Genomic DNA, 27,136 nt, shown 5'->3' with positions numbered 1-27,136 from the left:
TCACCACTTCAAAGTTTAACTAGTGGATAAATGTAAAGAAATTCTTTTTAAACTAAATTTCTTGGTATGTGTTTGAAAATTGTTCAAATAAAACTTCAAAAAATGTCTAATAAAGTAGAAGCAAAACTCATGATTTTATTGAAGAATGTTTTAGGGTCAGGTTGATCATACAAAACAGAACGTTAGCTCTTGTACAGTCCACCTGAATAAAGGATGTTGAGGGAGCAGAGGTGCCATCTTGTGGGGGGAAGGGTTACATCTAAACACGACATTTAAAAAAAACACATTTTGCTAACATTAGTGCATTCACATCTGACTCATTCAGCATTTTACCCCCTGTAGGATCTTAAGGAAATCGGTAACCACATCAAGAACAACATCTGGAGGGGAATGCTGAGGTTGAACACAGTCTACTCTTTATTCGCTTGTATTTTCACATGCTGAGCAGCTCTTCAGTCATCTTCTTACATGCCCTGCTTTGTAGTGGCATCCAGATTGGAACAGTTTGTGAAATTCATCCGAGATCCAGTAGACTGAAAACACATTTAGCTCAATGCATGCCCTTGTCTGTCCAGACACATGATAAATCATCCATCATAGAACGCCTGTGTGCTGCTGTGGTCACAAAAAAGAAGAGATTCATCCAAAATTCTGAACTCAAACTAAATAGTTGGCTAATTGTTATTTACCTTTGATTTTATGATTAGAAAAAAATATTGCTTTAAAAATACTTGGTTCACACAAGGTTTTAAAGGCAATGTAAAAGTTTAACAGGCTGCTAAGCATCTTAGATTTCTTCTCGAAAAATTCAATAAAACTAGCCAATAAAAATTAGCTATGAAATAATCCAGTATATAAGACATTCTCCTGAAGCCAACTTCTCATAACCACTCATATGAAATAGATTTTGCATGTGAATGAATACGAGATTATTTTCTGATTCTTTATTGATCGAGTAAAAATCAGCAAAACTGCAAATCCAAAATAAATATCAATGTTGACCTCTGCGCCTTTGAAATATGGACCAACAGTGGGTACCAACTGAGTGGTATGACATTACCTGAAAACAAGGTGATAGGGACATCACTAGTCCTGACCCTCAGAAGCACCAATATAAACCCTTTCTCTCCACTGACTTCCTATATGTATCAAATCAGCTAATACTGAAACAAAAACAGAAATTGCTGGAAAAGCTCAGCAGAATCTAAGGAAGGATTACTCAACCCGAAATGTTAACTCTGATATATCTTCACAGATGCTATCAGACCTGCTGAGCTTTTCCAGCAATTGCTGTTTTTGCTTCTAATTTACAGCATCCACAGTTCTTTCGGTTTTTATTCCGCTAATACTGAATTTGTTTTTTTGCAATGTTAGTTATTTAAAAAACACATGCACCATCAGCAGCACAGTAGGCTCCAGTGTGATGAGTAAATGGCTTTTTTTTTAAACCATGTTTTTAAAATGGTCAAGAATTCACTTAAGAAGGGTGGCTGTAAACTGACGTAAACTTTAATGAAAATGTATTTAAGATGGCCAATCATATAATGAATAAATAAATAACCCATCCTGAGCTATATCTTTGTCAAGGACTCTCTTTCAATGAGGAAGGGCTGATAATTCAAATTAATAGCTGCTCTCCCAGTTGAGCTTCAAAAATTATATTCTGTACAATCTGATTGATTGTTATTATGATAAAGAAATGGAATTTAACTCTCCTAGATAGTTAATTGATCTACAAAATATGTCTGATTAAGTTATGCAATTTTTATATTCCTAGCTCTAAAATTTGCTGCAATACCATCCAGTCCCTCATAATAGCTCTCATGCATGATGTCCCCTCTAAACCAGGAGATAGACTTCAATGAACTATTAAACATTTGTTATTTTGAAATGGGGGTTGTGACTTAAGTATTGTAACTGCATTAAGTCAGCTGTGCTTGCTTTTATTTTGTTTGATGTGACTTATTTATTTGAATTATAGTTATAGCTTCAGGCATAGCTCCATCAAAGCATGGCTGTACTGCTGGCACTGAAAAATCAAGAGTATAGAATAATCTATGCCGTTTCTTACGGTAATTTCAAAAGTGAAAATGATTATTGCTTGTCTTTACTAAGCAAGATAGCAACATGTTGACAGCAGCTTTATTTTGATATTTAATGCGAAAATAATCAGAGTTTGCAAGCATTTCCTCCACTCCTGTGGAAGACAATCTGATGGTGGTTTCTGTATAGGCTGACTTTACATCAGAACAGCACATGTGTGAGTTTGCTAAGTTATAAATCAAAAATGATAACTATTTACTGGAGCTGCAAGATAAGAGTGCTTTGGACACAAAGACAGTATTTGCCCCATGATTAAAAACAGAAATTACTGGGTGTACTCAGTCTCTGTGTCACAGAGTTGTAAAGCTTGGAATCAATCCTGTGAGCCCAACTTGCCCATATGACCAGATATCCTAAATTAATCTAGACCCAGCAATTTGCCCATATTTCTCTAAACCCTTCCTATTCATCCACCCAACCAGATACTTTTTAAATGTTCTAATTGCACCAGCCTCCACCAGCTTTGTGTGTGGGAAATCATGTTTCACAAACTTAATTGAATTTTTTGAAGTAGTAACAAAGAGGATTGATGAGGACTGGTTGGTAGATTGATCAATATGGACTTCAGTAAAGCATTCGACAAGTTTCCTCATGGGAGACTGTTAGCAATGTTAGATCTCATGGAATACAGGGAGAACTAGACATTTGGATACAGAATGCTTTGAAGGTAGAAGACAGAGGGTGGTGGTGAAGGATTGCTTTTCAGACTGGAGGCCTATGACCAGTGATGTGCCACAAGGATCGATGCTGGGTTCACTGCTTTTTGTCATTTATATAAATGATTTGGATGCAAACATAGGCGGTATAATTATTAAGTTTGCAGTTGACACCAAAATTGGAGGTGTAGTGGACAGCAAAGGAGGTTACCTCAGAGTTCAACGGGATCTTGATCACATGGGCCAACGGGCTGAGGAGTGGCAGATGGAGTTTAATTTAGATAAATCTGAGATGCTGAATTTAGGAACGAGAGGGCATAGGTTTAGGGTGAGAGGGGAAAGATACAAAAGGGACCTAATGGGCAATTTTGTCATACAGAGGGTGCTGCGTGTATGGAATGAGCTGCCAGAGGAAGTGGTGGCGGCTGGTACAGTTACAGCATTTAAAAGACATCTGGATGGGTATACGAATAGGAAGGGTTGAGAGGGTTATGGGTCAAGTGCTGGCAAATGGGACTAGGTTAGGATATCTGGTCAGCATGGATGAGTTAGACTGAAGGTTCTGTTTCTGTGCTGAACATCTCCATGACTCTCTCTGGCAACTCATTCCATTCACGCAGCAACCTCTGCATGACAATGTTGCCCCATAGGTCCCTTTTAAGTCTTTCCCCTCTCATCTTAAACCGATGCCTCCTAGTTTTGGACTGCCCTACTTTGGGAAAAAGACCTTTGCTATTCACCTTATCCATGCCCTTCATGATTTTATAAATCACTAAAATGTCACCCCTTAGCCTCCAATGCTCCATGGAAAATAGCTCCATCCTATTCAGCCTCTCCCTATAGCTCAAACCATGCCCCCCCTCCCCAAACCATCTTTGCCACCTCCAACAAGCCTGGCAACATCCTTGTAAATCTTTTCTGCACCCTTTGCAGTTTAATAACATATTTCCTGTAGCAGGGGGATCAGAATTGAACGCAGGATTCCAAAAGTGACCTAATCAATGTCCTGTACAGCCTCAACATGACATCCTGTACTCAATGCTCTGACCAATAAAGGCAAGCATACTTTACTACCCTGTCTATCTACGACTCCACCTTAAAGGAGTATGAACCTGAATCCTAAGGTCTCTCTATTTGGCAACACTCCCTAGTACCCGACCATTAAGCATATAACTCCTGCCCTAATGTACCTTACCAAAATGCGACGCCTCATATTTATCAAAATTAAACTCCATCTGCCATTCCTCGGCCCATCGACCCATCTGATCAATGTCCCGTTGTACTTTGAGGTAACGTTCTTCACTGCCACTACAATTTTGTAAGCGGGAACCTTAATACGCATATCTCCTATATTCTCATCCAAATCATTAGTAATAAAGAACAAAAAAAACAGTAGATCTAGCACCAATCTTTGTGCCACACTACTGGTCACAGGCCTCCAGTCTGAGAAGCAACTCTCCACCACCAACCTCTGTCTCCTACTTTCAAGCCAATTTTGTATCCAAATGGCTAGCTCTCCCTGGATTCGATTTAATCTAACCTTGCTAACTTGTCCACTATGCCAGAATCTTTTTGAACGATTTGCTGAAGTTCATAATAGACAACATCCATTGCTCTGCCTTCAGCAATCTTCTTTGTCACTTCTTCAAAAACCACAATCAAGTTTGTGAGACATGATTTCCCATGCACAAAGCCATGTTGACTATTCCTAATCAGTCCTTGCCTTTCTAAATACATGTAAATACTGTCCCCAGAATCCTCTCCAACAACTCACTCACCACTGATGCCAGGGTCTCTGGTTTATAGTTCCCTGGTCTTCCTTACCACCTTTCTGAAATAATGGTACCATATTAGCCACCCTCCAAGTCTTCTGGCACCTCATCCATCGCTATCAATGATATAAATATCTCAGCAAGGGCCTGGCAATCACTTCCCTAGCTTCCCACAAAGTTCTAGGATAGACTTGATTAGGTGCTAGGGATTTATTCACCTTTATGCATTTTGAGACAGCCAGCACTTCCTCCTCTGTAATGTGGACACTTTCCGAGATATTACAATTTATTTCTCTAAATTCTCCTAGTTCTCTGTGGAGAAATAATTCTACAGATACGGCCTGATCTGCCGAGTATTTCCATATTGTCCATTTTTTATTTAAGATTTCCAAAATCTGCAGTATTTTTGATGCTTGTATTAACTTGATCCATAATCACTTTCGCAAAAAATCTATCATCTCACATCATCAAAACAAAAGCTAATTCCATCAGATGGGATTTACTGCAGTTGCAGCAAAATACCAGCAAACAACTGAAACATTAAGAAACAAAAACCTATTTGGAGACTTAATTTTCATGGTACAATGTTGGACAAAATCAGTTCTAAAACTTAACTTGGTCAAAAACTTTGATTTTTCATTTGCTAATATACCTTAGTAGCAATTACTGGTTTTGGGACTCCCATCAGATCACACAGATGATTCCGTTGAGCTCGGACAGTGGGAAGATCAACATCCCTGTTATCAAAAGACATTTTCCACAAGTTAACCGTTTGTAACAAAGTTACAGCTGTCTAATTTTGTGGGCATGAACAGCACTTTTGTTAAGTACAGCAAAATTTTAAAGGTTGAAACAATTGACAGTAAAACATTCTTTATAAGCATGGTTCATCTTTGAACCTTGTTAACCTTGGATAAATTTCAGGCACGCTCCTACTGAAGCGTCATGTGCTAGAAATTAATTCTTTGTATTCAATAACAAAACCACCCAAACTAGAATATAAATTACTTTGCATTTTTCTTCATGACACAAGAACCGCAACTGAGAGATCCATTCAGCCTACTTTTGAGGATTTTCTTTCTCTTTCCCTTAATGGTGGTCACAAACAATCAATGGCAACAATATCACATATTAACAGATCACTTACTATGAAGCCTTAGAATAATAAAGTTATTGTATATTATCCAAAGATATTTTAATTCTGGAATTTCACTGCATTCCTCCACAACCCCCAGTGAAGGAAACACATGAAGCTTCCATAAGCTCGCCATGGTTAAATATTTTTAAAGCTGAACTGTTTCACTCTCTTAAGACTAAAGCATTTTCAGATGCAATTAAAGTTGCAAAGGAGCAATTTGATGATAGCCCATGATGTTCAAAACTATGATTATTAGTATTATTCAATATGCTGGCTGGAAAGCTGATGTTACATTAGCAGAGAATTAGTTGCTTCACAGCAAAGGTTGAGACATTTAAAACTAGATAGCACACTTACAATTGCTGCTTCAAAGCAATATAATTTTAAAGTAGTTGTAATGAGCACAAAGTTGAGTGATAAATTTTATAGTTGGCAAAAGACTAATCGGAGGAATACTTATGGGGCATTAATTAGATTTAAGGAAGCAAGATAAGAAACAGATTGAAGAAAGTGGCCTAACTGCCAATGCCAGCTGGATGAAGTTAACTAAATCAATCCTTTCAACCAGAGCCTGCTCAGTGCAAAGCATTCCAAATATTTAAATACTTGAGTTGATCCAATTTCCTGCAGTCTCTCAGCCATTACATACTTTAATAGACAAATATGTTATCAGATATTAGATAACTAATCTTATTGGCCAACGTGAAACTTAGTATTTAATGCACAGCAGATGAGTGTGGATTGGACGCTAGAACTTTTCTACCTCTTCCAACATCATAAACCTCTATATGAAGTGGAAATAGCAATCCCTACAACATACAGTAAACTTTCATCTGGGATGGCACTAATATTTTCCTTTATGTGTTCTTTGCCGTTTCACAGCTGTGTAGTACTCTACAAATAAACAGAAACAGATGCTGTTTCATTTTACAACCATTTTATCAATAACATCTGGATGACTACAAAGATTAATACATTACTTTTTTTCCAAACTAATGTTTCTGTCTCTCTACAATACCTATTTCTCCTTTATGTACATTCCCAGATTTCATACCTAAGTTATCTCAGAGATCAGATGGAGACCTGCATCACATTAAGGAATCAGAATTGTTTTCGGAAAACAAAAGCACACAGTAAACTTCTGGCAGGAGATTGAGAGTAATGGTGACAAGCAAAAACTTTAAATAGCTATTTAGTTCTGTGTATGCTGAGGATAATGTGATATTAACCTGTTATTATAGTAAAAAATGGCAAGTTTGGTATTAGAGAAGTGAAGTGTGTCTTAGTAACAGATTGTAGACATTCAAGATTGTAGAAAACAACTACTATCCAAAGGATGAGAAATTGAGTCTCTTTGATTTTCAACAAGATTTAACTGCTGTTAGCTGATCAGCTTGACGATCACTTAAACTTTTCAAAGCTGTATAATCACTTATCTATAATATAATTTTGAACATTGTCAATGCCTTTTGTGGTGGTGCATTCTATATAAACAAGGAAAAACTATATACAGACAACTCCAATCCTTGTAAAATATTAATTGGTAAGGTTTACAGCCTAGACCTCCTCCAAGTTGTAGGTGGATTTATATACTGGCAAAAAGTATGAATAATAATTAATTTAGAAAATGCCTTTCTGAATTTCTGTCAATATTGGTACTCATCAGTTAAGGCAGATACTATCCATAAACATAAAGCAAATACAAGCTTTATACATGAGCACCTTCTTATTTAATCACAGATAAATAAAATAACTCAACAACTGAGGAAGTTTCACTTAATTTTTGAGATTTTTAATAACCAAACTTTCTTCAAACTGTCAAATTTCTTAATTTCTTGGTTTTTGCAGCTGGACAATTGTAAATTACAATTACTACAGACTAGGGAATTTGCACTTGACAACAAAGTTTGGACAAGTAATCTTTTACTGATAAGAAACATTTTTATGATTACAGATGGTTACAATTAATGAGTTTAATAGGACATTCACATAATAGGACTCTGCTTTCAATTTAAGGCAAAATGGATGGGATCATGTGATCTGTTCTGCATTCCACCTGACAATAAACCTTGTGTATTGACTGTAGGAGATCAAAGGTATGCTTTGATTGTTTTACTTGGAAGAAAGTGTGAAATATTTACACTTGGAGACAATGGCAGCAGCTTAAATGTTAATGGTAGAGACTGTGAATCTTGCAGTCTCAACAAAGTGTTAAGTATTTTGGGTTGTGAACAAGTGTGCTTTAAACCATCCATTTAGTTTCAAAATAAGATTCTATTAGCAGTAGATTAATTAGCAGTTATATTTGGATAGAAGGCCCAAATGATTCATATTGTCACAGGGGATGAAGAAGGAGAGATAACTGTCACATTCAAGTTGCAAGTTTCTGTATAACATCAGTGAATATCACAGACAGTGTTTTTAAATCTATATGGATCTGAGCAAGAGAGAGAGAACAGCTAGGGGAACAAGTAACTATCCATAGTTTATTACCCAGGAATGCAAGTGGAGATTTACAAATCCAAGAGCAATTAAAATGAGTCTACAAGAGTCACCCAGTGTCAACTCTAAAGACAGTCTCTTAGAAAACAAAATCTCACTGTGAAAGGCAGTCCTAAAGTATAAATCACGAACTACAGTAAATGTTTTAAAATGTGAAATCTTGACCTGTTATCCGGAAGTTCAAATTTCTTTCAAATGTTATGAGTCTCTATGAAGACCATAACAATATTTGTGAGCTATAGATCATTTACACCTGTACAAAACATCTTTCAGGTTGTATACATTATTAATAATGATGTTGGATAGCTGCTTAAGAAAATAACTTGCTATAAAAAATCTATTAATTATATAGCACTTTGGACCACCAAAACACTTCATAGCCAATAAAGTATTGTTTGAAATGTAGCTACTTCTGCTTTACAGGGAATGTAGCTGCTGGTTTGCACTCAACAAACTCACACAAACCGAAATGTGATACACTAATGACAAATTAATCTACTGTTTGCGATATTGATCAAAGGAATAAATATTGGTTTGGACACCCAAATTCAAGGTTGGATTGTGTTTCTGAAGCACATTCAGCACAGTGCAAAGCTTACTTTTACATCAAATGTCACTTACCAGTTGTTGTCACTAAGACTTGCCATCACTTCATCCAATACCTCTGCATCAATTACATCATCATATGTTAAAAGCATTTCATATAGCTGGCTGGCGGTCGTTTTCCTTATCTGTGCAAAAGATTAATTAGAAAACAACTTCCATTAAACACAAAACCATCATTGAGCAAGTCTGTCACTTCTGGGACTTTTCAAATGAAATAAGATCACATAAACTATGTTAGATTATATTAATTTACTAATATTCTCAGTTTTCACTTGAAAATCCATTAAGAGTAAACTAGAGACTTGATGAAACAAGAGGTGGAATTTTACCAGAGTCAGACTGGGAGGTAGAAAGATGTCTGGTAGGAAACAATATATCATTTCAATACCTATTAATTAGAAAAGCTCAGCTGGGTAGTCAATGGTCTGGTGCTGTTATCGCTGGACTATTAATCCAAAAACCCAAGTAACGTTCTGGGAACCCAGGTTCAAATCTTGTCATGGCAGATGGTGGAACTTGAATTCAATAAAATTCTGGAATTAAGAGTCTAATGATGACCAGGAAACCATTGTTGATTGTCGGAAAATCCCATCTGGTTCACTAATGTCCTGAGGGAAGGATAGTGCCACCCTTACCAGGTCTGGACCCACAGCAATGTGGTTGACTCTTAACTGCCCTCTGAAAACTGAGATAAGCAAAATGTGCTGGTGCAGCCAGTGATGCGCTCATCGCATGAACAAATTTTAAAAAAAGGCTAATTAACAGCTGTTTTACCATAGGGCCAGGACTTTTCCACCCTGCAAAGTGGAGAGATTGTGATATACATCATGATTTCCTTGACATGGGGCAGAGGAATGTCTGCTGAACGTCCAGTGGCCAATGAAACTGTCAATTGGTGTCAGTGGCTAGTCCTCCAATCCAAGTTAACCAACGGAGAATTCAACCTTTCATTTGGCAGGGCATGACTGGCTCCAGCACATGAAAAAAAAATTTTACTTGCCAAAAAAAACTTAAAGAACTGTGGTGCTGGAAACCAAAACTTAGGTTTAGCAGCATCTGTGGAGAGAAAGTAGAGTTAACATTTCTGGTCCAGTGAGTCTTTAATGGTTGTAGGTGCCGAGAGAGAGAGAGAGAGAGAGAGAGAGAGAGAGAGAACATCAGTTAGACAGACAAAGGAATAGGTAAAGGTCCGTTTGGGAGAATCAATAGCTGCTAACGTGGGCCAATAGTAGCTGACAAGGGATAAATTGTTGTAGCAGCCCACATGTTGACAAGGCCTGGAGTGTGAGGTTGAGTAAGATGAAGGTGCTCTGGCGCTAAAATTATTGAACTCAATATTGAGTCCAGAAACCTGCCCATTTTCAGCTACTGATGGTTACTAGTTCCACATTCTAACTACTCTGAATAAAGCAACGTTTCCTTTTTTCCCCAACCTAATTCATCAATAGCTGTCTTATGTTTATGACCTCTACTTTGCATTTTTCTACAGGTGGAAGCATCCTCGCCACATCTATCATTCAAAAATTTAAACATCACTGTTAGGTCACCTCTAAGCCCACTATCTTCTGAATAGAAATGCCCCTCCTGATCAATCTTTCATGATAACTATCATTTCTCAGTTCTTGTACAATGCTCATGAATTTTTTTATCCACCTTCTGTGCTTTTTTGCAGTTTAGAAAAGTGACCTAACTAGGGTTCTACATAAAATTAACATTGCTTTTGAATTCCATGACCCCAACACTCTGTTAGCATTATAATTGCTTTGATGGCCTGCAATGTTACTTTAAAAGAATTGGCCTTATCTGTCCTTAGATCCCCTTTCTATTCTATCCCATTCAGTTTCTAAGGGCATATGTGAAGCATAACCATCAGCATGGAGTGTTTGGGCTGAATGGTTTATTTCTGTGCCATTTTGTGTGTAGAACTTTGTTATATTCTAAAGTGTCAGTGACATTTGAATATTTCTTACCAAAGTGTTTCAACTCACGTTTATCAATGTTAATTTGTTATCTAATTGCTTGCTTGCAGGTTTTCTATTGTATTATGTTGCACTCTTCCTCAATGTTAGCAATACCTCACCTGGTTTGGTAAAACTAGCAGTCTTAATATTGTATGACTTGTCCCTAAATTCAAATTATTCACATAAATTATAAATAAGTGGTCCGAGCGCAAATCTTGTGGGAGCACTGCCTACTAAAGTCCTCAAATCGGAATAACTACCATTTCCCTGTATCTGCTTCTTTTCATTTTTAAGCAATTTGTTATCTATTCAGCTGTATGTCACCTTACTGTATCCTCATATTTGCCAGAGGCTTACCATGTGTTACATTGTCAAAGGCCTTTTGAAATACATGTGGTGACACAATTAGCTGATTCAGGAACTAATCACTGACCACATATTTCCACTCCAGGCTATGCTGAATATCAAGAATAAAGTAGTAGAGAGAAAAAGGGGAGAAAACTATGATCACCTCTTAAAAAGAAACTTCATACTATGTTTGCAATGGGGTCTGTCTGATCACTTGAGTAAGCCTGTACCTCAGAACTGGTTCATAGTAGGAGTCTCTCAACTAATATGTCATTGCTTGCATGTAGAAGGAGTGCTGTTGGTGCAGTGGAAGGGTCCATACCTCTGGGTCAGAAGGTTTGGTTCAAATCCCATCTGCCATGGAGGTGTGTCACAATATGTTCAAACAAGTTTATTAAAAATATTTTTTTTTGCTTAGATATGGATAAATACTTTAAATTTCCAAGACTTACCTAATGTTGCCCCTTAATATGAGGCTACATTTGAAGTTAAAAAATGTTGACGTTAAAAACATGCATAGCTAAAACCCTACACTCTGCAGGAAGTATACAATATAATTCATTTATGTGATCTTTAAAAGATTATATTACATTTACATTATTTTTTTCATCCGGAGACCAGTCTGGTTTAATTTCACAATTTAACAACCTGAGATTTAAAAATGGGCATTCAGAAGACAAAATTTTCACTCCAGTTTTAACTAGTCCAAAAAAAATTCTTTAAAATGTTCGTAAAATTGAAAGTACAATATCTAAAAATTGCACAGGGGTGCACCCACTGAAAATTCCACTAAGTCAACATCACATATTAAAGTATTCTGCAGCCACTTCCTTTCTGCTGAATTTTCAACTATATAGAACATAGAATATTACAGCACAGTACAGGCCCTTTGGCCCTCGATGCTGCACTGACCTGTGAAACCAATCTGAAGCGTACTAACCTACACTATTCCATTATCATCCATATGTTTATCCGATGACCATTTAAAATTCCTTTAAAGTTGGTGAGTCTACTACTGTCACGACTGAGTGAAGAACCTATGTATGACATCTGTCCTATATCTATCAAGATATAATAAAATGAGCTAGAAGATATATGTTCATTTACAAATCTATTAAAAGTAAAATCATTCACTTTAAATAGCAATCTCCCAGTTTTTTAGGTATTTACTGATTCAAGGGTTTCTTCACTCCAGAGTTCTACTTCGGAAAAATTGGACTTCTCCCAAAGACTACATGACCATTAACAGTTGTTAGGATAGTCATGGTCAATCAAACAATGTATTGCCTCTTTTCCATAAAACTGCTAAATCTCTGTTGGAGCTCTGATGTATTAACTATCCTTATGCTTGTTAGGTAGGTGGTTATGATCATCCTTAAGCATTTGTTGCCATAGCAAACTCCCATGGTAGCTTGAAACCAAAGAAAGAACTGATTCAGAAGTAAGCTTCTGTTACCTTCACAAATTTATAAACTCAGAACTATCTCTGGGTATCTTTATGCATTTTAATTAGTTACACTTTCACAACACCAGATTTGTTTGGGCTGTTTTGCTTAATTTTTCCATACCGATGCTGCAGCTTTGTACAAATTGCATGATTTATGAACGGTGGATAATTACATCATATTGACATAAACAAATACATTGCTCCAGCAATTTTAGTTTAATTTAATGAATTGTAGAAACTAAAGATTACCTTCACATGGATGCAAATTGCACAATGTATTTACGACAACAGAGTAAAAGACTCACCAGGTCAATGTAATTGCCAAATAACTTAAAATAGCCTGTAGCTTCTTACATGGTTCATCAAATAGAAAATGTGAAACACATTCTACTGCAAAACTATCTATTCTTAAGTGCAGAAAAAATTAATGAATGCTTACTGTTGGGAAGGGGTAGCACAACAGGAGCAAGAGCTGGAAAAGAACATTTTTTCTGATTTCGCCTTGGAACTGAATAAGACCACAGAACCTACAAAACAAGTCAAATCAATGAATATATAATTTAACAACAATATAATTTGCAGCTCGGACTTTATCTATTTAAGTGCTATGAATTTTGTTAATTTCAAAGCATTCAAAGGAATATTGTGTGACAAGCATCAGATTGTAAGTAACAGATTTGTCAATATCATCATTTATTGCCTGAACAGTATTCTGAAAATGATACAATCAAGTACTAGGAACTTAAGTCATCTAGAGTAGTTTCTACCTCCTTCACAGATGGCAACATTTAGGCAATTTTACAAATTGTTAATCATCTTACAGTTTATGCACAAAATTTTATATAGAATACTTAAAATTCAAATGCATTTTAAAAAAATTAGAAATGAGATTGGAAAATCATTTTTAAAAAACTTCTCACATAATAGCGCTGTTGGCCTATGAAATACTATTTCACAAGTTAGATCAATTCCAGATTTTGCATGGGACATGTTTTCCTATGGCTTTTCTGAACATGATTAATGCTATTATTGTTCTCCATCTTATAAGGCCTTTGAGTTTCCCTGGCTTCCCAAATTGCTAACATTTTTTCAGCACCACTCCCCTACACACCTTAACCCTAATTTGATTGAAAAATTGTATAAAATTTGTCAGTAGATAACAGATGGGATCAGAATGGATTATGCCTTTTGGCTATACCACAAAAACCAACACATACAAATCTTTAGAAACATTAAGGCATGAAGTTTATGCAAAAATGCCAACAAAATTTCAAGCAAGCTTTTCAGTAAAGGAACTCCCACGTGCTGATTCAGTGCAGGCACAGAAAAGTTTCCAAAGGAGATGGACAACGATCTTATCCTTTTCTCCTTGTTACTTCCATCTCCCTTTAACCCAAAAATAATTTAAAATATTCACAAATTACTCAATTTGGTATAATCACAAGCTAATAGTTAGCTTCAGTCAACCAGGCAAATGTCCTAAATGCCATTTAAAGCTGCTGCTTTTGGATATTTTAAGATTCTCACTTCAATCATGCTAACTTACACAGCATTTACATCAGGAAAACAGAATGGGCTTTACATAGAACATAGAAAAATACAGCGCAGTACAGGCCCTTTGGCCCTCGATGTTGCGCCGACCGAAGCCTACCTAACCTACACTAGCCCAATAACCTCCATATGCTTATCCAATGCCCGCTTGAATGACCATAAAGAGGGAGAGTCCACCACTGATACTGGCAGGGCATTCCATGAACTCACAACCCGTGAGTTCTTGACTACATGTTCTTTATTTTGGAATACTGGTCAACTTTTGTCAGCATGAGATACAAAATGGTTAAATATGTAATTAACTTTACTGACAGAGGTGCAGAAATATAGCTTTCAAGAAAAGTAGCCTGCTGGTTTTACTTTCCCACGGGAAATTTGCATGTTGAGAAACAAAGTCTATTCTGAACTTGTATGAACATGCTCTGGAGTTTCTCTTCATCCTTCTGTCACTAATATTGTTAATTATGTATTTACAACCTGTGATATGAGTAATGTTAAAACTGTAATGCTACACTCCTGCTGTTTGTTGGAGACAAAGTAATCTCAGTCCTGTAAGTACATCGTATTTCTTTGATGTTCACCTCTGATTTATATCTCTAATGTTGTGTATGTCCAATGGAATATACGCCACAGTTCTTTATTAACTTGCAACATATATATATTCGAGAATGTATACAACAAGGGATGTTTCTATCTTATTTACTGAATGTGATATAACATTCAATCCTTATGCTGACATGGGTTGCATGGTACCTACCTTACGTGTAGGACATTTAGCCAATTGCAATATTTTTGACTACATGTTCTTATGATGGTACGATTGAGTGCTATGATATTATTAGCATGTTGATTTAAAATGGAATCCATTGGTGTTATGTACTCAAGTTGGCTCACAAGGTTCTGAACTTTGAGGTCGAATAATAAATTACAAATTTGACTGACTTACTCCACCAAAAACAAACTTAAGTCAAAGCAATTAGTGAACATAACCTAAAGGTGTTGGTGGTCAGAGGAGATCGTTACTCATATTCTCTGCTTGACCAGCCAAAAAATAGTACCATCCACATCTTTCAAGAAGTTTATGAATCTAACACTCCACCTTCTTATCCAAGAAGGGCCAAGTGTATGAAAGACTAGCTTGTGGCGATACAGGGGAAATATACTGATGTAGTATTACTGCAGACTTGACTAATACAGTGGTCAGTTTAGACCATCAAAGCACAATTGGTTTTTAAACAAATACCTTTTTCATATGTGAAGATATTTGCATGTCATGGTATAACTTCCTCAACTCAAATAATCAATGTCAAAAAGTAAAGTAGTAATTCATTTGAAGTAGTAATCAAAATGCAACTCTATTTTCCAAACTGAAAATGCGAGAACAAAGAAAATCAATCTGAAAGACAGGAAAGGATTTCACTCTTGCAAAACCTATTGAAGAACAGCAATTTTGTCTGCTGTTTCAATTTAGACTGCTCTGAAATTACTATTGTAAATTGTAAGAAGGACCAAATCCTTAAAAAGGTGAAAATTTCTCAAAATGCAACTTAGGCTACTGCATGCTTCAATTATGACTGCAACCAAGAATTTGTCCAATCTTACTTCCCTGCGGAGAAAATGTCATCATTTTTAATTCTCCTTGAATGAGTTTAATATTTCATTGTTTAATCAGAATAGTTAGGTAAAGACAGAAGCCAATCAGCAAATGTCACAAGGATTGAATGTGGCAGAAAGTAAAAGGAAACCCCGCATATACTTCAAACCTGGAAAATATTTGCTTACTGGTTTACCAATGTCAACTTGAGAGTAGCTGTAAGGGTGAAGAAACTTTGTGTGAATCACAAAGGGGCAAGACAACATTATTAATATAGTTAATACTAATACTTTTCTTCCTAAATAGCTCTTGATCCATTTATGAACAGTAAGATTAAATCTCATAACTGACCAGGGCAACAAATATTCTTTGTATATAAATTGGGCAAAAATCAGCCCCAACTTGCTAATTGGGTTTTTATCAACCTTCCCGCAACTCCTGATTGTGCTGGTTCTTATCTCATCAATAGATTCAGTAAAAGGACTGTAAAGAAAAATAAAAGTACTGTGCTTTTGATATTTTCGGCCTCCACTTAATAAAAAGCTTTGCTCGCTCTATAAATACCAACTGAGATATTAGCTCAATGCGTAAAGTAGCATAGATGCTCTCATCAATTTGCAGACAAGTGCAAAATGTTATCATCAATGTAAGATTAATTTTGCAGTATTACATTAGTCTTCCATACCACACATCTCAACACCCCTCTCCCTCAATAGATAGTAGGGTTCTGTAACTTTAAACCAAGCCAAAAATGAACTATGTTTTGTGTGGCATGCGCACATTATGACAGCTTACTCAATTGCACTTCCAAAACAACAGGCTAAGTAATTAATTCTGAAAGTCAGATGCAATTGCAGAAAGCTTGAATGATTCAGGTCATGGTAATCCCAGTCATAGTCAGTGAGAGAACAAAATACAGCGGATGCCTGAATCTACTCACACGGAAATGCTAGCTCGAAGCTTCTGGACGTCTTTGGACTTCCGGATTTCTTCTTTGCAGAGGGTAAGTAATTCTTTGGCATAGAAATGACTGAGAAACATACAGAAATAAAACATCAAACTTGTGCAAAAAATTATTTGTGCTATTTTCAGTGTATTCTGGAGGATGTTCTCATAGATTTTCTATTGTACTTGCATTTATGAATCAATGATGACAAAAGGAAAAGTTACTATTACCAATCCTTGTCCTTGTGTTAACATAATATTTTCCACCAAACACCATACGAGATTAATACTTCAATACCAAATTCTAATTTTATCACTGCTATGTTGTGAAGCTGGTCACCTTTACATTTCCGTGCATGCAAAATAACCATAATGAACATTGAAACGTTAAGTGCTTGTCCATTTACTTTGGAAGAAAAAAATAAAATAAATGGAAATGCATAAAAAGAATAAATAACAGAAAAATGTTCATAAAAACTCTTTCCAAAAGTAAATTTTGTTAATTTTAAACAGAAGATTTAAGTATATGATTAAACTGCTTGCGATTTAATGAGTGAGGACATGGACTTCTGAACGTCAGGTTAGGTTGATTACAAGTGGGAAAGGTAGGGGCTGGGTATAGAAGGTGAAGAAAAATATTTTCAAAACTGAATTGTTCCAACCCAAATGAGATTTAGGCCCAAATATACGTTGCCACACACCAATCACCTTAATAACAATATAACACTTCTAAAGCACTGCAGATTCTAGAAGGATTTATAAAGCTAAACAGAAGCTACAGCCTATAAAAGAAACTGTAATGTGACATCAGACCATATAAAACAGTGGATTGAAGAGGAATTCAAGTTTCAAGTCAGAGATTGATCAGTTTTACACCAAGATCATATCTTTATAAGCTGCTGTTCTTATTTCTACTGCAGGTTAAGGTCTACCAACTGAACTGCAATGTAAAAATTATAATAAATAAAATTATTTTCAGGTGTTTCCTTGATAGTCCAGTCAAGTAAATCACACGGTATGGTTCCAAACTACATACAACAGGAATTCCTTTGGTTTAATGCCTGCTCTGTGACAAGTTAATGTGATGGTGAGGCTGTTATAATTACTTCTGCAAATCTAAAGAAAAAAATGCTGTGGACTTCTGACAGTTACTTAGCTCTCATTATAATAACTGAGTAAAACAATCATGAACATCTGTGAGCAGAATCTTTCCAACACCTGCATCATGTGCCAGCAGCTTACTCAGCAAAAATGCAGTGTCTTTCAATCAAATGGCCATACCTCAAAGCCTTGGGGGAGAAAGCTTCAGCCAAGTCACAGGGGATAGCCTTCAGTTAGGGAGTTCCAGAAAAGTAAGTCAATGTGAGTGTCAAAGATCAATTCAGAGGCTCAGTCGCTCAGCTGCTTAGGGTGATCAGGATCATGTCATTAGTCTGGGAAATTATATACATCCACAATCAGGCCTGCTGGTTCAATCAACCAATTTGGCGTTTAGTGGTAATTCAATTGGGGATATGCAGAGCTATCACTCAGAGCACAGTTAGTTGGGGCTGCCCACCCAATTTGATAGTGGGTATGGGCCATGGTCAGTCCTGGGGTCAATTTGGGAACTGGAAGCAACATGCTGGAGGGCAGAAGGGACAATCATTTGGAAAGGCAGTGTAAAATGCATGGAGTCTTCAACTGTGTGGAACACAATTCCTGGTCACAAGCAATCTTGACCATGTCATTGGTTATTTCAGATAGATCAGTCATCTTCATGAAGCAGAGGTAATCATAGGTGATCTTAAAAATATCACCTGCAAGCACTATTCACAAAGGTAATACAAGATTCCTTAAGTGCGTAAGGTCATTGAGCTGATCTCCTCTCACTTTGAACTGTAAGTGTTCACCAACATGTTCTTATACGAACTAGTCTTTTTTTCAGTAATCTGGAGAGTAGGGAAGACAAGATATGAGAAAAAGCACTTATAATATCCTATAGTACTGGCACAACATAGTTTATGCGGCATTCATTGGAATGAGGTCTCTATGTCAACTGGTCACGTAGAAGCATTCCATGGCCTTCTTTATTGGAATCCTCCACATCCCACTGTATGGAGGTATATACTAAACCATGTGTGTGAAGTGAAGAATTTGCTCTCTTTTTGAAATTCTCCACACAGGTTCACTGGATCCAGTCACAGCAGAGGTCATTATCACTGTTGCTATGGAGCCAGAAAGGCACAGAAAAATGGAGGAGAAACAAACACACAGCAAACTTAGGACCAGCAGTAACCTCCAGCTGAACAGCCTCCAGATGAAGACATCACGCTTAAGTTTCCCTCAGGATGCCCAGAAACTGATGTCAACTAATGTAGTGGGACCTGTGACTTGAAATAGTGCATTGTGATCCTATCCCAGTGGCCATCAAGGTGACAACTTTCTGAACCTTAATGCAACGCAACCTGAACCACAAAGGCTATTACCAGTGCAATGTGACAGAGATCACATCGCTTCATCTTGTTTCCTCATGATGAGGTCAATGCTGCAGCCCAGGCACTAGGCTTTGTCAACCTAACTTCCCCCAGATGCAGGACACTGTGGTCTACTCACATCACATAGAATTTGCGGGGTCATAACACAGTTAACTTCATCACAGATTGATTTTCATTTTATCAATGAACGAGTCACCTGTGTTAATTGATGCTACATCTTAGAAGTCAATTTCAGGTACCCTGGGAGACATGATGAGTTAAATATAACTGCTTCAAGAACTTCAGTTCTGAAGAAGGGTCACATCCTGCTAGAAAGGTTAACTGTTTCTCTCTCCACAGGTGCTGCCAGACCTGCTGAGTTTTACCAGCACTTTGTTTTTATTCAAAGCTGGATGCAGTCATTATCCATTGACTTAAAGTTTGTTATTGGTCAAAAGGCAAAGCAGTGCCCATCACTTTCCAGATGCAAATGCACTCTTTTTTTGCTTTTTGTCAGTGAATAAAAATGAACATTCTCAACTATGTGAAAGTTTTCCAATATATGATGTCCCTCATTGAACAATGCAATGCTATTAGGTTATACTGGGCTTTAGACAAAGAGTAGCAGCACTCCCTTAGAAACAGTTTTTAAGATGGATAATATGTGTCATCTGGTTTTTAAATGGCAGTACAATCACAAATGTGCAGATAAATGTGCAATGAAGTGTCGACAGTGCCACCTGTGTGCCTTCAGAAGCATTCCTTTTTTGCACCTCCTCCACTACTTGTGCTGTGAAAGGCAACTCCTGGGTTGGCAACACTTGACTGGCTGCATGGCTGGGTGTTAAATATGGTGCCAGAGCCAGGAATCCTGGGAAGTCCCAGCAGTGGTGAGTACTTATGCTATCGTGAGTGGAAGATAGTGCGAATGGGGTGCCATACAGGTGCGGTGCATAGCTAATAGGATGAGTTATGGCGAATAGTGTGAGAAAATGGGCAGCACGGTGGCACAGTGGTTAGCACTGCTGCCTCACAGCGCCAGAGACCCGGGTTCAATTCCTGCCTCAGGCGACTGACTGTGTGGAGTTTGCACGTTCTCCCCGTGTCTGCGTGGGTTTCCTCCGGGTGCTCCGGTTTCCTCCCACAGTCCAAAGATGTGCAGGTCAGGTGAATTGGCCATGCTAAATTGCCTGTAGTGTTAGGTAAGGGGTAGATGTAGATGTAGATGTAGGGGTATGGGTGGGTTACGCTTTGGCGGGGCGGTGTGGACCTGTTGGGCCGAAGGGCCTGTTTCCACACTGTAAGTAATCTAAAATGAATGCATTCGTGCTCATGGACAGAAGCCACACAGGAAACTTGCCAAAATTAACACTTAACTGATTTGCAGTGAAATTTAGTCCTTTGTCTCTCAACAGATTTAAAATAACATTGAATACCATCAGTAACCAGCTGGTGATGGTCAGAAATGTGACAGCAACTGAGAAGACTTCGTTATGTAGAATACTCAATGCTAAGACAAAATGACAGAGAATCGTTACTGGAAACGATGATAGAGGGCTGCTGCGTATCATTATGATGGAAGGTCTGCAGTAAAAGATGGGACATTTACAATAATTAAATGATGTGTGGCATGGGGGCTCAGGGCTTAGCACTGCTGCTTCACAGCACCAAGGACCCAGGTTCGATTCTACTCACGGGCGACTGTCTGGGTGGAGTTTGCACATTCTCCCCGTGTCTGCATGGATTTCCTCCAGGTGCTCCGGTTTCCTCCCATAGTCCAAAGATGGGCAGGCAAGGTGAACTGGCCATGCTAAATTGCCCATAGTGTTCAGGGACATGTAGGCTAGGTGCATTAGTCAGTGGAACTGTAGAGTAATAGGGTAAGAGAATACGTTTGGGTGGGATACTCGTCGGAGGGTCGGTGTGGACTTGTTGGGCCAAATGGCCTGTTTCCACACTGTAGAGATTCTATGTATATAATTTTTTTTTCAACTTATATTGCAATGGATAAAGGCAGTAGTGCGTACTGTTACAGTTTGAAGCTCGGGAAAAACATTAAACATATTTTGTCTCTTTTAGTCAACACAATTTACTTTTTTTCCTTTCTGCCTTTGCTTAAGATGCTGCAAAGCACTCGTGTATGATTCTAAGCATCTCAGCAATCTCAGCAGCCAATCTTAATGTGCAAGCTTAGCCAGTGTGTCTGAAGGCTATTTAACAATATGTAATAGCAAGCAAACTCAGCACATTCCTCAGCAAGCATCCATGCCAGCACACTTCCTGCCACTGACATGGAGAAATGAGGATTGAGCCCTAACATGTTTAGATCAACTGCAGTCTTCTTGTTGAGATCAGTTAACTCAGAACAGGCCAATTAGTAATTGGAGATCATCTTTTATTTGTATGCATTGGAGCATAACACACCGGAAGGTACATTTACTTCCAAAGTCCAGGCAGAAAGGACTGATTTTAAATGGAAAATATCAGGAAGAGAAGCTAGTGGACAAAAATTAAAGATTGCTAAAGCAAAATAACAAAAATGGAACATGAGTACTGCTGAAAGGTACATGTTATGCACTGAGCAGGACAAATGCAAGAATGAAAACTTGAAATAATCACAGCATCTTATGCTTCTGGAGAAAAAGAATGCTGTAGTATATTACTTCTGATTGTTGAAATTTGAATTCTTTGCATTTGTCTTTAAGAGCACAAGACAAAGTCTTCATCAGTACGTCTCTCTTTTCAGCAAAGAGAAAGTTCAGTTTACCAAATGAGAAAAGGACTAGTGATAGAAAAGAAGGAAACAGTATAAAATAAGTCATGCTGATGTGGTTAAACAGATCAACAACAGAATGAAGGATGCATAACGGGAAAAAAATGTCAATTCCACAGGGGACATTGATTACTAAAAGAACAATCTTGCATTCAACAAGTTTCATAACCTCAAGAGCACTGAAGTGAGCAAACTGCCACAACCTACACTTCTTCCACAAAGCTGTAATAAGTCGGCAGTACCTGCAAACACTTAGCATATTGTTTTCTTTCTTGACTCTATTTTAGCTTTCTTTCTTCACGATTTTTTTTTCCTGTGTCACACTGTTATTGAGGACTGACAGCAATGATGTCCCACTGGTTGGCTACCAGCAGCAACAGGATGGATCAATGACGTTATGAAGTGTGAAAGGGCCATCTTAAATCAATATACTACTACTAGTTAGTGAGTTTTGAGAAGATTTGTAGCTCAGGTTGAGGTTTTGGATGTAGGTTTGCTCGCTGAGCTTGAAGGTTCATTCCCATGGAAATGAACTTTCAAGCTCAGCGAGCAAACCTACATCCACAACTACTTAAGACACTTAATAACAATGATGTATGTGAATTGCTGATTTTATAAATATTAATACACAAAACTTCACAGGCTTCTCATTCTTCAAGTTATTTATTTAAATATGGTGGAAAACAAACATGTATTGCACATGTTGCTATAACAGAGCACAATTCTATCACTGTGCCTGGAACCAGTTTGTTAAAAAAAAATCTTTTTGTACCACTGAGCGAGGCCTCATTTTTTCTGTCTACCAGCCATTTCAAATAAGCTTTAGAGAAAAAAAATATGCTGTGTCAATCATATTAAAAATGTATCAAGTTCCAGCCTTTGCTGGCAGTTAGGAAATCTGTTTAACAGGCAAAATGTTTGAAAAAAAAGTCTACATTAGGTGGAAAGAAAAAGCTTTTCTAGCCTTTCCTTTATGTGAATCAGGGACATGTCTGCCCTGAACACAGGCCATCTGCTTTAAAGATAAGCGGCATGTCAATCATAATCATATTTCTTATGGCATGGTTGAGGGTGGTCTCTGAAATAAAAGGAGATCTCTGCTGCCCCTGAATTAATTTTTAGCTGAAGGAGGTGCATTGAGCAGTTCAAAGCTCAACAATTTAATCCTTTGAAACCTAATGGCAGCAATGTGTGGAATCTTTCAAATCATTGTTAATTGATTAGAAGCAACTTATTCACATTGTTTGTTTTAGACCCCTCATTAGTGGAAAATTCTTACATTTAAATTTTATTTTACAATTCATGGCATTTCTATGTACTTAAAGATATCATAATCTTGATCACTATAAACATGAACATTGTATTAGATCAAACTTTCAAAGGTAGAAATCTAAGAATTAAAAAAAAATTCAGTGATACTGACTACAATTTTGCACTGCAATGCTAAATTGTATTCAACAGAACAGGATTTTTGTACTGATTAACATTTACTTTTGAACAGTATTGTTTATAAATGCTACAGGTGCAGTTAGAATTCAAATAATTGTTTTAAATGCAACCAAACGTCAGAAAGCAATTCAACTTATTCCATTCGGGGATGCAACAAGCTTCCATGTTCTTATTTATGAAAAATAAGTACGTAGTAAACTGAGCAACAGAGTATCTTTTTATATTTGACTTTTCCCATTGTTCAGTACTCATAATAGAATTAAACTACCTAAAACACAATGATCACTGCACTTTATTCAATATCTATTCATGAGAGAACTGTAGCATACAGAGACGTAATACAAGAACCTTCTCAATTATCAATAAGAAAATTGTTTTCATTTAGTCCTACTTCACTTTGGGTGTAGGCTTTCAATCCTTGTGCTCTTGCAGTTTGGAATTTATCTGGAGCTACAGGGAGCAGTGCACTACGAGTTCCAAGATATGAATGTTATAGATCTTATCCAGTATATTTCAAAACACTTAAGACATATGGAACTGCATGATGTCATATTTGTTGGATTCTTCTCTCAATATTGCTCTGTAATAATATACTAACAATAAACTGTAGTGACTCCCCATCTTCACACCTGCCAGTCAAACTGTCCAACCAAGAACAAGAATGTGAAACCAGAAGTTTGCTAAGCAGTTGCCTGATGTCAAAATCAATGGAAATTCAAAGAGAGGCAATCTCAGGCAACTTGTCATTCCACCCCTTCTTTTTAACAAAAAGCTGAGTATTTCTGACATGAGATTCTGATTGGACCTCAGAAATGCGGAGTTGTACTTCGATTCTGACCGTTCGCTTGTCATGCAGAATTGTTGGAGAAAGGCAAGCTACACTTCTTTTTGCAGCAGACAGCTGCCTTAATTTGAAATTTAAAAATCCAGAAACACAGACAACCACCACATCCATTGTTGTCAAGATTAAGTACATGAGGTAAGTGTGAGGTTAGGATGCCTGGTGGATAGCATATCAGCTAAGTAGGGTGCCAGCTAGGTAGGATACCAAATGAATATGGAGTAGTGTTATGGGTAGGTTGCCAGGTTAGTAGGGTGTCAGGGTACAAGGTGACATGTAGCAAGGTAAGTGATGAAGATTTTAGGATAGATTTGGATTGGGTGGTAGAAGTTGGGGCCAGCAGGTACGGCTCCACCAGTGGTCAGAGCAGGGCATGGAGGCCCTGCAGCAACAGAGGCAGATCGGGTTTGGAGCAATGAATGGGGTATTGGCTCTTGATGGGGTTATGAAATCGGATGTTGAACTTGTGAAGGGGTGTCGAGTGTGGAATGGGTGAGGGGTGAGTATCTGGTCCGGCATGCATGTTTTTGGACAGTGGTGTCAGACCTAGAATGGGGGAAGGGGGTCGAGTCGAGAGCAGGGAATGAGTTGGGACTGGTTGGGTCTGGAGCAGGCAAAAGGACGATAAAGGGACAGGCATCAGGTCCAGAATGGGTAATGAGGTCATGTCTAAAGCAGGGAAAGGAGTGGGTGTCAGTGCTGCAGTGGGTGAAGTGGTGAGCGATTTGGAACTGGGGAAAGGGCATCAGCTCAAGGGGAATAGGGTGGTGGTGCCAGGTTGGGGTCTAGGATGTGTAAATCATCAGGGCGGTTCAAAAAATTAAATGAGTAAAGCAGAATAGTCATATCTCCGAATGTAAACAGATCTCTACAATATAAGGAGATATTTAATCTTTTACAATAAATACCTTTCATCTCCTATGAAAATATCAAAGCATCCATTAGCCAGCATTTGGTCAAGCATCTTCAGCATAGGAATGGACACCCTGAAAAATAGTAACAATGTTGAGGAGGAAATAAATCATTGTCACAACACTATATCAAATTTTTAAAAATCTCAGTTTGTGGATTTAATCTTTCAAAATAAATATCACAACATGATGGTTAATTTACATTTTGAATAATGAATGTTCAGAAGAGGCATTCAAAAAAACCTAAAGTAATTCTTATATTTTGTGAGCTTAAGTAAAGAAGGCAGTACTGGGAAAGAGATTTAGTCTTTTGTGGATCATCGCTAACGACTAACATGTAGAGTGGGACAACTACGTAAATCTTCTAAGAACAGTGAAGTTGCTAGAGTTTAATTTGGAAGTTAATGCTTAAATAAAAAAGTAACAGTTTCTTTTAACATAAAAGAGAATGTGACTCATTCATGGTTCCTTCTGAGTGCAATCAGAAAGGAACTGAATCCAGACAAAATTTGTACAAGATACAATTACAACAGTTACATGTAATGCTCCATTGCTAAACTTAGACAAAATGTTAATACACATTTTGAGCTTAAGATTTTTCTTTACATTCTTCACTTATGCTCATTAAACAAGTCGAAGGTCCAAGTCCCATGTGGTTAATGTACATCCTTCATTACTGCTAGCAAAGACAGTCAAAGACCTGCTGGAGTTAACTACCTACTAAAACTGTTCTTCACAAACAGCAAACAAAAATTCATTGGTCATCTGTTTACCCACCTGTCATTATGAATATTATCCTTAAAGATTTGTATTAAGACTCTACAAAACTTGTTCATGGCTTCCAGGTCATTGTGGATTGTTTTGAGATAATCAAAAAGTGACTGGGCTGAATATCTCACCTGAAATACAGCACAGAATGTGGCAATTAAAGATCAAAACATTTCATATTGTAAAAATATGGTCAATCTAATAATTAAAACACAAATTTACACCACAGCGGCAGACACCAAATGTTGATGAAGTTAAACAGACAGTCCTGTGCTTTTTACCTCAAAACGTACTGAGCTTTGGCCACTGAAAACCACAACACAGGAGTCACACATAGGGCTATTGTCAGTATTTTCAGCATGAAAAACCTAACATGACACTAAAGGAAACACAAAATTATCGGCAATTATCCTACTTAGTCAATGTCAAAAGAAAAGTTTTAAGAACTGAACCACACCCAAACACTTGGCTCTGAAGATCTTAACAGACATGAGACCAGATGCTACTGTTATTAATAAAAGTGAACACTTAACTCATTCATACAACATTCTTCTGACTGCTACTTCATTAAAAGTAAGAATCTACTTCATTATCCAGAGAGCTCTGGTTCTGGTTGCCCTTCGGCAATTTGCAGGAGGAATAACACTACTTCGCTATGTTGTTCTTGCAGAAAATAGATACAACAGGTTAATGGTTCCTACCTGTACTGTAACCTTTCTATAATTGAAAATAGCCAGATCTGATCTGGGAACTGCTAGTCATGCCTTCAATTAGTCTAATTTGTTAATATTTACTAACAAAGTAAGGTAGAATAAAAACAATGCAAAAGGTATGATCAAAAGGGGCTTTCATCTATGCTGGTAAATGCAGAAAGTCTACAAATAGTCATGAAAGTAATAGTGATGCAGTTAGACAACAGGAAGTTATCTTGATCTCAACAGGAATGAAACTTTTTGAAATATTAAGGTTGCTAACATGGCACATTTTCTGAATTTCATTTGAAATGGTTGCTTCTATTTTAAGGTGTTCACATTCCAAACAAGTAATGATAATATACTTGATTCGGGAAGAGGAGTTGGAAGATTACTTTATTCAACCTAATTTAGATCGCACATATTTGAATTCTATTAGTGTTAAACTGTATATTTATAGAAACTAAGCCTTGTTAAAAATGCACAATAGATCAGTAAATTTCAACAATGTTCTACTGTAACAATTTCAAAGACTGACAATTTTGGTGATGGCCAAAAAGTATTGCATTACACTTTTAGAGGAGGAGCATTGTTCAAGAATATTTGACAACTCACTTGGGGAA

General features: G+C 37.3%; 1 protein-coding gene across 2 annotated transcripts in view; it reads right to left on the bottom strand.

Moving 5' to 3' along the window:
- Positions 1–115: 115 nt before the first annotated feature.
- The window catches only part of tbcd (tubulin folding cofactor D), a 282,112-nt gene continuing 255,091 nt past the window's right edge, over positions 116–27,136 (bottom strand). For both annotated transcript variants that reach the window (XM_072558324.1, XM_072558323.1), the window contains exons 33-39: positions 25,831–25,952; positions 25,051–25,128; positions 16,619–16,708; positions 12,973–13,060; positions 8,793–8,902; positions 5,184–5,268; positions 116–615 (exon numbers count right to left, since the gene is read on the bottom strand). In XM_072558324.1, coding sequence (XP_072414425.1) covers positions 595–615; positions 5,184–5,268; positions 8,793–8,902; positions 12,973–13,060; positions 16,619–16,708; positions 25,051–25,128; positions 25,831–25,952 — 594 coding nt within the window. In that variant the 3' untranslated portion in view covers positions 116–594. The remainder of the gene's footprint in view (positions 616–5,183; positions 5,269–8,792; positions 8,903–12,972; positions 13,061–16,618; positions 16,709–25,050; positions 25,129–25,830; positions 25,953–27,136) is intronic.

Source organism: Chiloscyllium punctatum, chromosome 39, assembly GCF_047496795.1.
Source record: "Chiloscyllium punctatum isolate Juve2018m chromosome 39, sChiPun1.3, whole genome shotgun sequence".
Classification (NCBI taxonomy): domain Eukaryota; kingdom Metazoa; phylum Chordata; class Chondrichthyes; order Orectolobiformes; family Hemiscylliidae; genus Chiloscyllium; species Chiloscyllium punctatum.
Note: the sequence above shows the minus strand (reverse complement) of the source record. Positions and strands in the feature narration are given on the sequence as shown.